The sequence below is a fragment of the Brienomyrus brachyistius genome, chromosome 20 (genome assembly GCF_023856365.1).
Source record: "Brienomyrus brachyistius isolate T26 chromosome 20, BBRACH_0.4, whole genome shotgun sequence".
In the NCBI taxonomy this organism is placed as follows: domain Eukaryota; kingdom Metazoa; phylum Chordata; class Actinopteri; order Osteoglossiformes; family Mormyridae; genus Brienomyrus; species Brienomyrus brachyistius.
Genome location: NC_064552.1, coordinates 18970780 through 18983463, shown reverse-complemented (window position 1 = coordinate 18983463; position 12684 = coordinate 18970780). Strand labels below are relative to the sequence as shown.

Here is a 12684-nt window from a genome sequence, read left to right as displayed (position 1 = left end):
AAAGGCACATCTGTTCCCACACTCTTTTGCCATGTTGATACCAGTCTGTGGGAGTGGGGCTCCAAGGGAAAAGTGGAGGCCAGAAACCAAGAACACACTGGAAATGAGTTAGACCCATCACAGCGTGGGGTATCGAGTTGTAGGCATATTTCGCACATAAGAACATAAGAACTATACAAACGAGAGGAGGCCATTCGGCCCATCAAGCTCGCTTGGGGAGAACTTAACTAATAGCTCAGAGTTGTTAAAATCTCATCTAGCTCTGATTTAAAGGAACCCAACGATTCAGCTTGCACTACGTTATCAGGAAGACTATTCCATACTTTGACTACGCGCTGTGTAAAGAAGTGCTTCCTTAAATCCAGCTTGAAATGTTCTCCCGCTAATTTCCACCTATGGCCACGATTTCGTGTATTTAAACTAATGCTGAAGTAACTATTTGGTTGAACAGCATCCAAACCTGTTAGAATCTTATATACCTGGATCATGTCCCCCCTCAGTCTCCTTTGCTTGAGACTGAACAGATTTAGCTCAAGTAACCTTTCCTCGTATGACATTCCTCTAAGACCAGGAATCATTTTTGTGGCCCTACGCTGCACCTTTTCTAAGGCCACAATGTCCTTTTTAAGATATGGTGACCAAACCTGCACACAATATTCTAGGTGAGGTCTCACCAAGGAATTGTATAATCTTAGCATTACCTCCCTTGACTTATACTCCACACACCTGGAGATATACCCCAACATCCTATTGGCCTTTTTTATTGCTTCCCCACACTGGCGAGAATGGGACATGGAAGCATTAACATACACACCAAGGTCTTTTTCATGATCAGCTACCTTTATTTCAGTGACACCCATAAAATACCTGTACTTTATATTTCTGCTCCCTACATGGAGTACCTTACATTTGTCTACGTTAAATTTCATCTGCCAGGTATCGGCCCAGTCACTAATTAAATCAAGATCCCGCTGTAGCTGCTGAGCCGCTAATTCAGTATCTGCTACACCACCCACCTTGGTGTCATCTGCAAATTTCACCAGTTTACTGTATATATTGGTATCTATATCATTTATGTAAATTAGAAACAATAGTGGTCCTAAAATCGAAGCCTGCGGTACTCCACTATGGACGCAGGCCCACTGTGACATTGTGCCTCGTATAACTACTCGCTGTTTCCTATCTGTTAACCAGTTATCAATCCAGGTCGCTACGGTACCTAAAATACCTGCTGCTTTGAGTTTAAGTAGGAGCCTCTTGTGGGGGACAACATCAAAAGCCTTTTGGAAATCTAAGTAGATGACATCATAGGCCTTCTTGTCATCAACTTCATGAGTAGCTTCCTCAAAAAACTCCAACAGATTCGTTAAACAGGATCTACCTCTCCTAAATCCATGCTGGCTATCCCGCAAAATGTTATTGGAGTCCAGGTAATCTACCATTTTCTCTTTGATTATAGCCTCCATAACTTTACCAGTTATACAAGTTAGACTGATTGGCCTATAGTTAGACAAATTACTTCTATCCCCTTTTTTGAAAATGGGTGTTATGTTGGCATGCTTCCAATCAGAAGGTACCACACCTTCAGATAAGGATTTTTGAAACAGTAAAGTTAATGGTCGGCAAATAATATCCCTCATCTCTTTTAACGCTATAGGTAAGATGCCATCAGGGCCCTGTGATTTATTTTTTTTGAGCTTAGCTAGGCTTTGCAAAACATCTGCTTCAGTTATATATATATATATATATATATATATATATATATATATATATATATATATATATATATATATATATTAGCTATAGACGATGCTGGATCAGTAATAAGAACTGGTAAGTTACTAATGTCCTCAACAGTGAATACCCGTGCAAAACTATCATTGAACTCATTTACTATATCAATGTCGTTTACTATTATAAGACCCTTACTATCCTGCAGATTGGTAATTTCAGCTTTTAGAGCTCTTTTAGAGTTAAAATACTGGAAGAAACTTTTAACGTCATCCTTAGCTTCCAATGCAATCATCCTTTCGACATTTCTTTTAGCTCGTCTAATATCATTTTTTAACTCAGCCTGTAGACTTAGATATTCCTGCTTTATTCTGTCATCATCAGTTATTTTCCATTGCTGGAACAAAGCCCTTTTCCTCTTTACTTTATACTTTATTTCCCTAGTAAACCACCTAGGTTGCAATTTCCTAGATTTATTCTTGCTGGAAACAGGTATGAAGTCCTCTTGCACTTGCAATAATGTGCTTTTAAAAAATTCCCAGGCCTCTTCAACAGTTTTGTTATTTAACTCCATCCAGTTCACAGTTTCTAGTTTTAGTCTCATACACTTAGTCAGCCTGCCTAACATTGTATATTTTTGATTTGGACTTAGCTCTTCGAACACTAAACTTAACTTCAAATTTGACCATGTTATGATCGCTACTGTCAAGTGGTTCTAAAACGTCTAATTTACCAATCCTGTCCTGGTTATTAGAGAGAACAAGATCAAGAATGGCATCTCCCCTGGTAGGGGTGTTAAGAAACTGAGTAAAAAAAACATGGGGGAAGCACGACCATTCGGTTGGTTTTCTCGGTTTGGCCATTGGATTGGGGGAGATAGGCTGAATAAAGACTGCGTGAGATATTCAACAGTGAAAACATAGCCCTGAAAACTTGGGAGGTAAACTGGGATCCTCTGTCCAAGACTATGTCTTCAGGGAGTCCATAGTACCGAAAACCCTGTGTAATAACAGGTCTGTCAATTCCAAGGATGTCGGTAACTTCGGGAGGGGAATCAGCCAGCACATCTTTGAAAAGTGATCGACTAAGGTCAAAATAGTGGTATTCCCTTTAAATGGGGGCAGATCGGTGATGAAATCAAGCACAATATGGGACCACGGGCGGCTGGGTACCGGGAGGGGTTGTAATAGCCCCGCAGGTGGACCAGTGAGGATTTTAAGCTGAGCACATAGAGGACAAGACAGGACATACCTTTCCATCGCCTTTCCCCACCCCAGTCACCAGTAGTGCTTCTCCAAGATGCGTGAAGTAGCTTTTATTCCAGGATGTCCAGGCTATATGGAAGTGTGCACCCATTGCAGTACCTTGTTACGCAGTTGAGAGGGAACGAAGGTCTTCTGTGGTGGACATTCAGGAGGCGGCAGTGTTTTCTGGTTCCAATCCAGTAGACGTTGCTCTAAATCCCAGGTCACGGGACTCAGAAAGCAAGATGGAGGTAAGATAGGCGAGGCGGATTCAAGGTTCTTGACTGAGGGAAATTTGCGGGAGAGGGAATCCACCTTGATGTTCTTGGACCCTGGGAGGTAGGTGACCTTGAAGTCAAAATGGGTAAAAAAAAAAAAAAACAGCACCCAGCGAGCCTGCCGAGCGTCAAGATGTTTGGCTTCCCGAAGATATTGCAAATTGTGATGATCCGTAAGTACCTGGAAGGGATGTAATGCCCCTTCTAACCAGTGTCTCCATTCTTCCAAAGAATTTTTTTATGGATAAAAATTCTCGATTCCCGATGTCGTAATTTTGTTCGGCTGCAGTGAGTTTACGTGACAAGAATGCACATGGATGGGTCTTACCAGTGAGAGGGTCCTTTTGGGCCAGGACTGCCCCCATGCCTGCTTCCAAGGCATTCACTTCTACCAGGAACGGGAGTTGGGAGTCGGGTTGTCACAGGATGGGGGCTGAGCAGAACCGCTGTTTGAGGTTCTTGAAGACGAGATGTGCTCCTGGGGTCCACCTCAGTTTCTTCTCTCCTTGTCTGATCAAGTCTGTTAGGGGAGCTGCCACAACACTAAAATTCTGAATAAACGGTCTATAAAAATTTGCAGAACTTAAGAATCACCCAAGTCCCTTGATAGTCTTGGGTTGGGGCCAGTCTCACATGGCAGTGACCTTGTCTCGGTCCATAGCTACACTCCCAGGAGAGATGACATACCCCAAGAATTTCACTGTGTCACGATGGAACTCACACTTCTCACCTTTCACATAGAGTTGATTCTGTCTCAGGCACTGGAGTACCTTTCGCACATGCTCGATATGCCATTCTTCTGTTTCAGAATAAATCAGAATATCATCAATATATGCAGTCACAAAGATGTTCAACATATCACCCAATATATCATTGATGAAGGACTGGAAGACCGAAGGGCTATTAGAAAGCCCATAAGGCATCAAGAGATATTCATATTGCCCAGTAGTAGTAATGAATGAGGTCTTCCACTTGACACTCTCCTTTATACTGGTCAGATTATAGGCACTCCTTAGGTCCAACTTTGACGAGCAGAACGAAATTGCTCCAAGGCTGAAGAGATCAGGGGGAGAGGCTCTCCTTTTTTGCATAATCTTATTGAGGGCTCAATAATCTATTCAAGGTCTTAGATTTCCGTCTGTCTTAGCTACAAAAAAGAACCCAGGCGCAAAATTTGATGTGGAGGGACAAATGATCCCTTGTTTCAGGGATTCCTGCACATACAGATGTAGCCGCTTGAATTTTCCCCACTTTCCATGATGGGACCTTGGCTGGTCCTTGGCTGGCCCCTGCTGGGTTCTGGGTGGGACCTTGACTGTAATGAGATCCCCCAATATGATGTAATGAACAAGTGGGCCGGCATGATCCGCCCCTTACCTCGCTGTGTGTAAAGTACTTGCAATGATTTATCCATCCACCAGGGGGAGCAGTGATTATGAAAGCTGAAGTGACTTACCTGAAATCAGGTAGAACACCTGATTTCAGGTATCTTAACTTCACTACAAAAAAATGAAAATCTAAGCAAGTATAATTTTCTTGTATTTAGATAAAATTCCAATTTCATTAATAAACTGACTACACTGTAATAAATGACCTGTCAAATTTAGGAAATTATTTCTGTTGTGAGGCAAAGATGGCCTAAAACTAGCAAAATGTGTTTTTAGTCAGTTTATTGATGAAATTAGAATTTTGTATTTTACTTCACCTTTTGGAGATGAGGCGGACCCATGATGTATGCAGTATAATAATTACAGACTGAAACAAAGTAATAAGATTGATATTGTCATGCAATGAGGGACAGTGTGGTATATGAAAATTAAACAGATTTTAAGCTCGTTTGGCACATGATGAAATACTTCATCTGCAAGGAGGCCAAGCCAGATACAAAGCAGCAGCGTGTCCAAGCAAGAGTTATGTTGGGAGAGGAGAGTGACCCAAGATGTGCGTAACAGACTAATTACAGGCCTAAACAAAGTAATACGGTTGATTGTGGAGAATAAAGGTGGACAGAGTGGAAAATGAAAAATAAAAAAACGTATGGTTCTGTACTGTGCTTGAATAAAACAGACACATTCCTTAGTGTGTTCTGTCTGGCTAAGTCTGAAAGGCTGCTGATGGCTGCATATTCACGGGGTGGGGATGGGGGGCAGTCACAATGACGTGTGAATGTGTCATTAACTTCTCTGCTTGGCCACAATGAAAAGAGATATGTTTGCAGGGGATCAAGGTGAGGTTGCTTTCTTAACCTAAGAACACTGAACCAATGGTCAAGCAGGGTGGTGGTAGTATCATGCTGTTTTGCTGACAGCACTTTACATCACTACATTGCGCAAAGAGGATGGAATGATAAAGTAGCACTGGATAGATAGATTGGTACTATGACAAAAAATTCCCAGACTCAAAAAGAGGAACATAAAAGAAACATAGCATAATAAGTATTTACTGTAACCCTTTGGAGTCTGAGGCCTCTCACCCACTTTCAAAGTAGTCTGACATGCCTTAACATTTTAGTTTTTCTGCATTGCTAAAACATTTCCTAAAATCTCCTCTCCTTTGATCAATCCACTAAGCACAAACCCTAAAATTCTATCTAAACTCAAAGAAATGAAAACACTACCACTCTGTTAGGTTGAAGAAACTTATTAATCATTTGTTATCATTTCTGTATAAATCAGCAATGAGTGTAAATGTATATACATTATTGTTTTCCTCTAGCCTCATACTTTAGATTATATTAATAATAGCATTCAGCTTGCACGTACCCTGAGTATGTGCTCAACAGCTGCCCACCTAAGCAAAACCAGAACTTTCTCTTCTTGCTCTCACCTCCCTATTTTGCGAGACCCCTGCGCCTCCCACTGACTATAAATAAAGGAGCTAAGGGGAACCACCCTTTGTAGCACATTCTGCTGAAAGTGTGGGTACCCTTGCGCAAGTAAAACTTTAAAGCGTGTTGTCTCGTAATTCATAGTGTATGCAGAGTTGGGGTGCAAAGCCTAGCGCTTTCTCCAACATATATGATTTGGAGTGTAAAGCTTTGCCGCTTTCTCCAACACACTCAAAATAGTTGTTGGCATGCAAAGTAGAAACTGTAAGACTATAATAAAAAAAAAGTATGGTCGTCTACCAAAAATATTTGTATACTGTGCAGTTGTTACATATTAGTTATCAGTCATGTTTGCCATATTCAGTACTCCAGAAAAGTTACTGTAAAGAACAAAGCCAAAAAATAAACAAATGAGAGGCATATTACAGTATGAAATCTGTCATGTTCCAGCCTTGGGTGGACAGTGGGATGGTTGTGCGTCTGGACATTTTCCATTGGATCCACCGGTTTGACGCAGCCATCCGAACAGAGTCTCACTGCAAGTACGCCATTTTCAAGTCTGCTGTAGCTGGGGCAGTGCTGGCGTACAACCGCACGGACTTGGAGCTGCTCATCAAGGCGGTCAGAGCCAAGGACCCGGCAGCGCTGAAGTCCGTGTCAGACGAGGATGTAGTGCGGCTCTACATATCCAGGGAGCAGCTGAAACATCATGTACGGAGGGTCACACTCGGCGCTCAGGAAACATTCCAGCTCATCCACCTGGCCATCGAGGAGCTTAAAGGTCCCGCCGGTCTGGATGAGAATGGAGTGAGCCTCTTCAAAACACCAGGTATGGAAAAAAAAGCTATTACAACACAAATGCCAGTAGTGTGAGAAGTGAAGCATAAAACACGGGATGTATCTATTTTACACATTTACATTAAATGCATACACAGTGGCCATTGATGAGATCTGGGCGGAGCAGCAGCGGCATCTGGAGGGCATCCAGGATCCACCAGACATGAGCATGTATAGGGTTGCACGTAACAACCATCAGCAATGTGGATGTGCCCTATTACAAATGTCTGCGTGGAAGCAACAGCCTGGAAGGATTCCACAAAGCTCTGCCGCACATGATTCCAAGTATGAACGTGTAGTCTGATCACTTCTAACAAATGAAACATGGGCCTGTTATTATTCCAACACCGTTATACATTTTATTGTCATGTCCAGGTCCTCACTGCGCAGCGCAGCCCTATCAGGTTTACCTGCTAAGCGGCATTGTGCGGTGGAACTCGGACAGGAGCTCGGATGCCGTGTTTGGTGGCAGAGGACGGCACCACAGGACCTACTCTGCACCGCTGATCGACCGCCTCAACACCCGCTGTCAGCAGCTGTTTGGTGAGACTGTGGAAGAGAATTTCCGGACCCCTGCTGATGTCCCTTCCGACGAGCTGCTTGGGTTAGAGTACCTGTTCAGCCAGAGCACAGGTGAATCTGGGACATTTTCCCTTAGCGGCATTGTCGACGATGGACCTGGTCCGGAGGAGGAGGTGGTTCAGCCCGGGCAGCCCGATCCAGACGAGGCGTACGAGAGCAATGTGGAGCTACAGGACGATGTTCCGGATGCTGTCCTCTCCCACATCACACTCACCAGCGATGAAACTTCCACTGTCTATCCATCCGGCGGGACCCACTTATCGGGTAGGTCAGTTGGTGTGGCTGTCGACACGGAATCTACGTCTCCCAGGGTGTAAGAAGTTGACCGCGCGGTTCCTCGGACCCTTCCGTATCCTGAGGCGAGTGGGACCCGTGGCTTATCGTTTACAACTCCCTAAAGTCTATCGCATCTGCCCTACCTTTCATGCCTCACTGCTGAAAGCGGTGAAGTTCAGTTCCCTACGGCCCGATGTCCCTCCGCTGGACGACTCCCCAGAGGACGTGCCTGAGGTGGACCCGGCCCCACGAGTCCGCTCCATCCTGGATTCTTGCCGCCAGAAGGGTCAACTCCAGTATCTGGTCCACTGGGAGGGGGAATCCCGGGAGGACAGTAGCTGGTTGCCGGCCAGCGCGATTGACGACCCAGACCTCAAGACCGCCTTTCACCAGTCTCACCCCTCCCGCCCTGCTCCGCGCCCTCGGGGTCGGCCCCGCAAGCGTCTTCGGCCTCCGGGAGGCAGCCGTCAGGGGGGGGGTACTGTTATGCCCCCACAGGCGGACACCACCAGCAGAGGCTCATTCAGTGTACTGAGCCTAGGTATAAAGCCAGCCAGAAGTCACCAGCCCAGTGCGAAGTATTGCGCTGATGATTAGAAGCCTTGCTAAGCACTTTCTTGTCGATTGTCTCTCCCTGCTACCAGACCCTGCTTGTTTGCCTCGTGTCCTCTCCTTACCCCTCTCTCTATCCCGTTCCAGACCCGTTCCCGCACCTGACCCCTCTACCCTGCCTGCTCCGGCTCGTCTCGTTCCCGTGCCCGTGCCCTTGTGTATTCCTGTCCCGCGCCTCCTTGTAGGACTGACCCCCCGGCTTACGACTTCCCTGCCTGTTTTTCAACCTTGTCTCTCGCCTATTCCTTCTGGTGCCTCAGCTCGGTTTTCATTGATAGAGCGCCTCTCGGCTTGCATCCCTGGATCCGGCTTTCTCTGTTCTGGTTATCCTGACAATATATCAATATATCTATATCTCTATATCTATATCTCTATATATCTATATATCTATATATCTATATATCTATATATATTTTGTTTCATTTATGTCTCAAGAATAATGTCTTACTTACTTTGTGGTGACATATTTATGCAATTTCCAGCCAGAGGAAATCTAAAAAGTCAGTATAAATAGAAATCCGGTATGGGTATGAGAAATTTTGGGGTTGACGGTACCACATGTATTTACCACATTCGTATGTCTTTTGTTTTTTTAAAGGAGGACGCCTGCAGCCAAAATCCTCTTCCTGGCTTTCAAAAGCTGGAAAGGTTCTGCTCTGTGCTGGTGGAGATTGGCTTGGTAGACGACAAGCTGTCACTTAGCACAGAGCAGCGGAACAGGGTGCTTGAAGCCTGGAATGCCATGGAAGAGCATGACAAACATCCACAGCAGTTCAACCAGCTGTACAAATCACATTGGGGCAACACCCTTTACTGCCGCACTAAAAGAGATGACCCCTTCGAGGCTACTGTAGTACAGCGGGTGAAGATGGCCAAGCGGTACGCTCCAGCCCAACATGACATCAGCGCGCAGCACAACAGAATGATGTACACACTGGTGAAACTGTTGTGGCTGCACTCACCTCAAGGGTCTCGCACCAGCCCTGAGAAGACCTTTATCTTAAAGGTGTACCAGCGAATCCAGCACCGGATTTTGGTGGAGGATCCAGTTCTGTGCAAAGCTGGCATTCCTCTGCCAAAGATCAACACAAAGACCGTGCGGGACTTCATTCGTCGCCAAGAGAGGCTTCTCAACATGCGCGCAACAAAACAGCCTTTAACCATCACAAAGACCACCTCCATCTCATCCGCTGACCTACCTCCGGCACCACACCAGCCAGCGGTCCTCCCTGCACCAGACTACCCCCTGATGGAATATGTGCCCACACCCAGCACAGCAGGCACAAAGGTGTTAAAGGAAAGGACAGATGTGGTGATTCCACTCTCCCGGCCTCAACCACTACTGTCGGCACCACTGAGGAAAACCCCCCCCGACTTCTACCATCACCAGACCTGTGACCTCCCTCTCTGCATCTGCAGCAGCCCCTGTGATTGCTGGTCCCTTCATACAGCCCATGATGCTCGCCAGTGCGTCAGCTCCTCTGATTGCTGGCCCCTCCACACAGCCCACAATGCTTGCCAGTCAGTCAGCTCCTGCGATTGTTGGTCTGCCCACCTCATCCTGTGCATCTTTGCCCATGATGCCCGCTTCCAAGACTGAAAGCACATTCCACAGCACTGACAGTCCTTCAGCGTGGGCGAGAGCTACGCAGTATAAGCGTAAACTGAAGGAAGCCCTCTCAGGTGTTGGAGAGAAACTATCACGGATACAAAATCTCCCTGTTTGTACACTCTGTGGCCAACCGACCCAGGGACACAAGAAAAAAAAAAAAAAAAAAAAAAAAGTTTCTGCCCAGTAAAAATGTCGTCCCCGTCTAAAGGTCTGAGCAATAGAGTGTATGATAGCTACGAACACTTTACCTCTGTTGTAGATGACTTGCAGGAATGAGGTGTAGCTCCTCTTCTCCCCTTGGGGATCGGCAAATGTAAATAGTTGAATGTAAAATAGTTGTTTAAATCCATGCTCCGTGTTTTTTATTAATTCCCTTAACTGTAGTGTTGTGGTGTTATTACTTGGTACAATGCTGCTATAAATCATCAGTGTAACATGTAAGAGCATTGCTCCAATTATTAATCTCTGCACTTTGTGAATTCTCATCCATGGTACAATGCTCTATCATCAATGTGTTGGTCAATAAAGGGCAATTTTTTTTTGCTTCAGTGCTGAACTTTATTACTCCCTACCAATCATATCGCTTATGAATTGCACTACCCATTTGTAGGACTCGATTCTACGGTAGCGCAAGATCTAAAGTCACTGTAGATGGACTATAGACAGTTCGGCCATCTGATTGGCCGTCTACAGTCGGCTAAGTCAATAGTCCGGCAAAATTTGCCCGTAGACTAAGCATGCGGCATTCTCCAACTCCCGCCCACTAATCCGATTGGACGTGACATTCCCCTCGGAATTTGACTGCCGCAAATAAATCACTGAGATATCATAGAATAATTTCATTTACTGAGCAACTTTTCTGCATGAGTGGTGGCGTTTTCAGCTGACTGAAGAAAGCAAAGAGTTTCAGCACAGCAATGTTCTTCCTGTGGATTTCGAGATTTACCTACGGTAAGTGTAAATTGATTAGTTTCCTGTTAATAATTATGATAGTGTATGGTCAGTAACTCAAATGCCATGTAAATGCAAGAATCCGACAGATTGGCGTATGAATAAACCGATCTAGGTCATGCAGTAATATCTGGATTACATTTAAAATACCAGTAAGGCAGAGAATAATAGTTGTTATAACACCACTACCCGTTTAGCGCTGGATTGAATAGCATAAACGGGATGCACAGAATAAACTGTATACACAGCACTGCATATGACTGAATAAGCATCAGAGCAGCGTCGGTTTTACGTTTGATTATCTTATTAAACGCAATAAGCCGATTATTAAATGTCATGTAAATGCCCTTTCCATGCCGAAAAAAAATCAGAACGGCTTCGACAATACATTTGTAGGAGAAGCGCTTGTAATATACAGTAACTCCTTGGTTATTTGCTAGATGATGGCAAAGTATTAAGTGGGAATATTTCTGGAGCTAATGTAAGCAGATATTAAAGGCTTCAGTCACATATTCGTTTCTGATGGAATTTCACACTTTTAAACGGCCGTTAATTTATCATTTTTGCGGTTGATGAGGGTATTCATGGTTGATCGTGATGTAAATGATCGCTATGATTGGAATACTCGCTGCACTGTTCCCGGATCTGGCGGATCTGAACACCACAAATGTTATTTCCATGTTATATATGCAAAATGCAGAGCACAGTACCGTTTCGAAATTGGTGATTGTCTGAAAATAGTTTATATTTTATAGAAGTAAGTGTCTGATGTGTGTGGTGGGATTTGGGTTTCTGGTTGAACGTGCACGCTCAGGGAGATTGAAATGTAGGAATGACGTTACAAACTACATTTCCACTACATTCCAGGTAAACTAAAAATGGCAGCACCAGCAATCCAGGTTGTGAACCCCAGTGCTGTAGCAAGTCGCCAACAGGCAGTGCTTGTAGCGACTAAAGAAGCACGCATGTACGAAGAAAAGATGACCATCCCCAAACCCCAAAGTGAGCTGCTGCACCAGTCCACTGCTCTCGCCTATACCGAAAAACTCCTCTGTGCTGAAGGGATTTCAGCACCATCCGGCCAGCAGTGCCTGGGGAAGTTGGTCATACCATTTGACCAGCATGAACATGCACCGTTCTGCTTGCTTGTGGCAAATGATGTGGGCTACATGAAGTAGTAAGTATATTTTATGAAACTGCATTCATCTTTATTTTCATTTACGCTTAAGTGTCATTTTATTTAGCTGCTGAAAGCAGTTTTCCTCTAAAAATATTTATACTAAAGGTTAAGGATCTATACTTGTATTTCATGCTGCTTTTTTGCTGAGGATTTTTGCCAATAATTATAACATGTTGCTTGTAATTGCAGTGTCAATGACAAGCAGAGAGAGGCGGCGGCAAACCCTCGTAGGACAGCCACAATCCAGAACCACTGGACCGACAGCACTCAAGGCAGCAGGACAGGCCAGAGTTTTTCAGCGGTGACAAGGGGGAGCTTATCCGGAAGGCCAACAGTTCAGTGAGCAGATGGCTACATACACCTGTCACACAACAAGTGTGACAATAAAGAGATTTAGGAAATACATAAACGACAGGAAGAACCAAGTAAGTTGCAGCACATGCCCAGTAAATGTAAATTGTTGCAATTACTGCTCTTTTGCATTGTTGATTACATGGGGAAAAAAAATCTATTTTTTTTTTCTTGCCAGAAACTGAGCTCCACTAGTCAAGACT

General features: G+C 44.5%; 1 protein-coding gene across 1 annotated transcript in view; it reads left to right on the top strand.

Moving 5' to 3' along the window:
• The window catches only part of LOC125715607 (uncharacterized), a 53212-nt gene extending 43056 nt beyond the window's left edge, over window positions 1-10156 (top strand). The window contains exon 2 of the mRNA XM_048987372.1: window positions 8986-10156. Coding sequence (XP_048843329.1) covers window positions 9130-9987 — 858 coding nt within the window. The 5' untranslated portion in view covers window positions 8986-9129 and the 3' untranslated portion in view covers window positions 9988-10156. The remainder of the gene's footprint in view (window positions 1-8985) is intronic.
• Window positions 10157-12684: the final 2528 nt, after the last annotated feature.